Here is a 1,459-nt window from a genome sequence, read left to right as displayed (position 1 = left end):
GCGGGGGTGGGTGGGGGCATGGGGCTAGAGCTGAGCCTGGCACTGGGCGTGGGGGCCCCTGAAGCCTCTTTGTCGAGAGCTGGGGATTAAAGGTGGAGCCCCTTTGTTTTGAGAGGCTTTTTTTTGTTTGTTTTACCGTAAACGAGTGTTGAATTTTGGAAAAAAAAAAAAAGGTGGAGCCCCAGCCGCCTCTTGGCTGGTTTTCTTTTCCCCCTTTTTCAAGTGTCCTTCTCCCTCCTGCTCTCCACCCTCTTCTTCCCCTTTCTTTCTAGTTTTCTGTTTCTGTTCCTTTTCCTCTTCCGCTCATTTTCTGAGTCCTGAGAAGCTAGAGGTGGACACTCTTCTTTGTGGTGATGGACCGACCTGGGCTCAGCGGGCCCCGGGTGGCCGCCTCCTCTTTGAGGCTCAGCCCCACCACGTGTGAGGCCCCGGGGTCTCTGGTGGTTGTGACATGGACTGTGTCAGGGTTGTTGATGGGGCCTCTGTCTGCTCAGGCCGGGTGTGTGGCCAGGAGGTGAGGGTGTTGCGGTCCTTGGGCTCAGCTGTGGCCTGGCCAGCCTGGCTGGGGCCTTTCATCTTGGGCTGGGGGTGGTCACCAACCATAGAGACCCTCCCAAGAGGTCAGCCACTGGCTTCCATACCTGGTGAGAGCTGTGCCCGGGACCCTGAGCACTGCCCCACATGTCCTGCGAGTCCTCCAGTCACTGAGGGAGGGCTGGGCCTTGTCTGCAGGGAGTGCTCACAGGGATCTGTACAGGATGAGCAGCCTCCGAAGCTCGTGTGCAAGCGGAGGTGTGAGGGGCAGAGTTTGGGCAAGAAGGCCCTCCAGGTCCACCAACACAGGGCCCTCCTTTCTGTTGAAAAGACCGTGGTATAAGACGATGAAAGGGATCAGCTGGACGTTGGGATTACGAGTGTTTCATTGTCTCTGATTTCTTTCAGTGATGATTCCTGTGTATTCCAGGAACCGAGCCTACGCCATCTTCTTCATAGCCTTCACCCTGATCGGTGAGTCGGGGCAGGTCTGCAGGGGTCACTGGGGGCAAGATTCTGGGTGTGTCCCCAGCCCGGTGGCCTCCCCTCCACGTGACCTGTGTAGTTTTCACTCTGTGTGACCGCCAGTGCCTCAGTGCCTGCCGGGCAGGCCAGGTGCCGCCCCCGTCCATACACGAGGGCCTCGGGTCCCTGCCCTGCTCACTTAGCTGGCTTGCTGCTGACGGGCTGGCCCCCCGATGCTGCCGCTCCTCCAGACCCTGCCCACATGGTCCTCGCTGACCGTGTGATCTCTGCTGACCGTGGCCTTTTCTCTCCCAAGGGAGCTTGTTTCTGATGAACCTGATGACGGCCATCATCTACAACCAGTTCCGGGGCTACCTGATGGTGAGCGGAGCTGCCCCCCTGGCCAGCTGTGCCTGGAGCTGCCCCTGGAGGCCTGGCAGGGAGCTGGCCAGCAGGGTGG

General features: G+C 59.6%; 1 protein-coding gene across 1 annotated transcript in view; it reads left to right on the top strand.

Moving 5' to 3' along the window:
- Positions 1-1,459, top strand: part of TPCN2 (two pore segment channel 2) — a 32,053-nt gene that overhangs the window by 13,557 nt on the left and 17,037 nt on the right. The window contains exons 9-10 of the mRNA XM_010837651.1: positions 937-1,008; positions 1,316-1,380. Of these exons, the coding sequence (XP_010835953.1) occupies positions 937-1,008; positions 1,316-1,380 (137 nt within the window). The remainder of the gene's footprint in view (positions 1-936; positions 1,009-1,315; positions 1,381-1,459) is intronic.

The sequence above is a fragment of the Bison bison genome, unplaced genomic scaffold (assembly GCF_000754665.1).
Source record: "Bison bison bison isolate TAMUID 2011002044 unplaced genomic scaffold, Bison_UMD1.0 scf7180017864080, whole genome shotgun sequence".
NCBI classification, from domain to species: Eukaryota; Metazoa; Chordata; class Mammalia; order Artiodactyla; family Bovidae; genus Bison; species Bison bison.
Note: the sequence above shows the minus strand (reverse complement) of the source record. Positions and strands in the feature narration are given on the sequence as shown.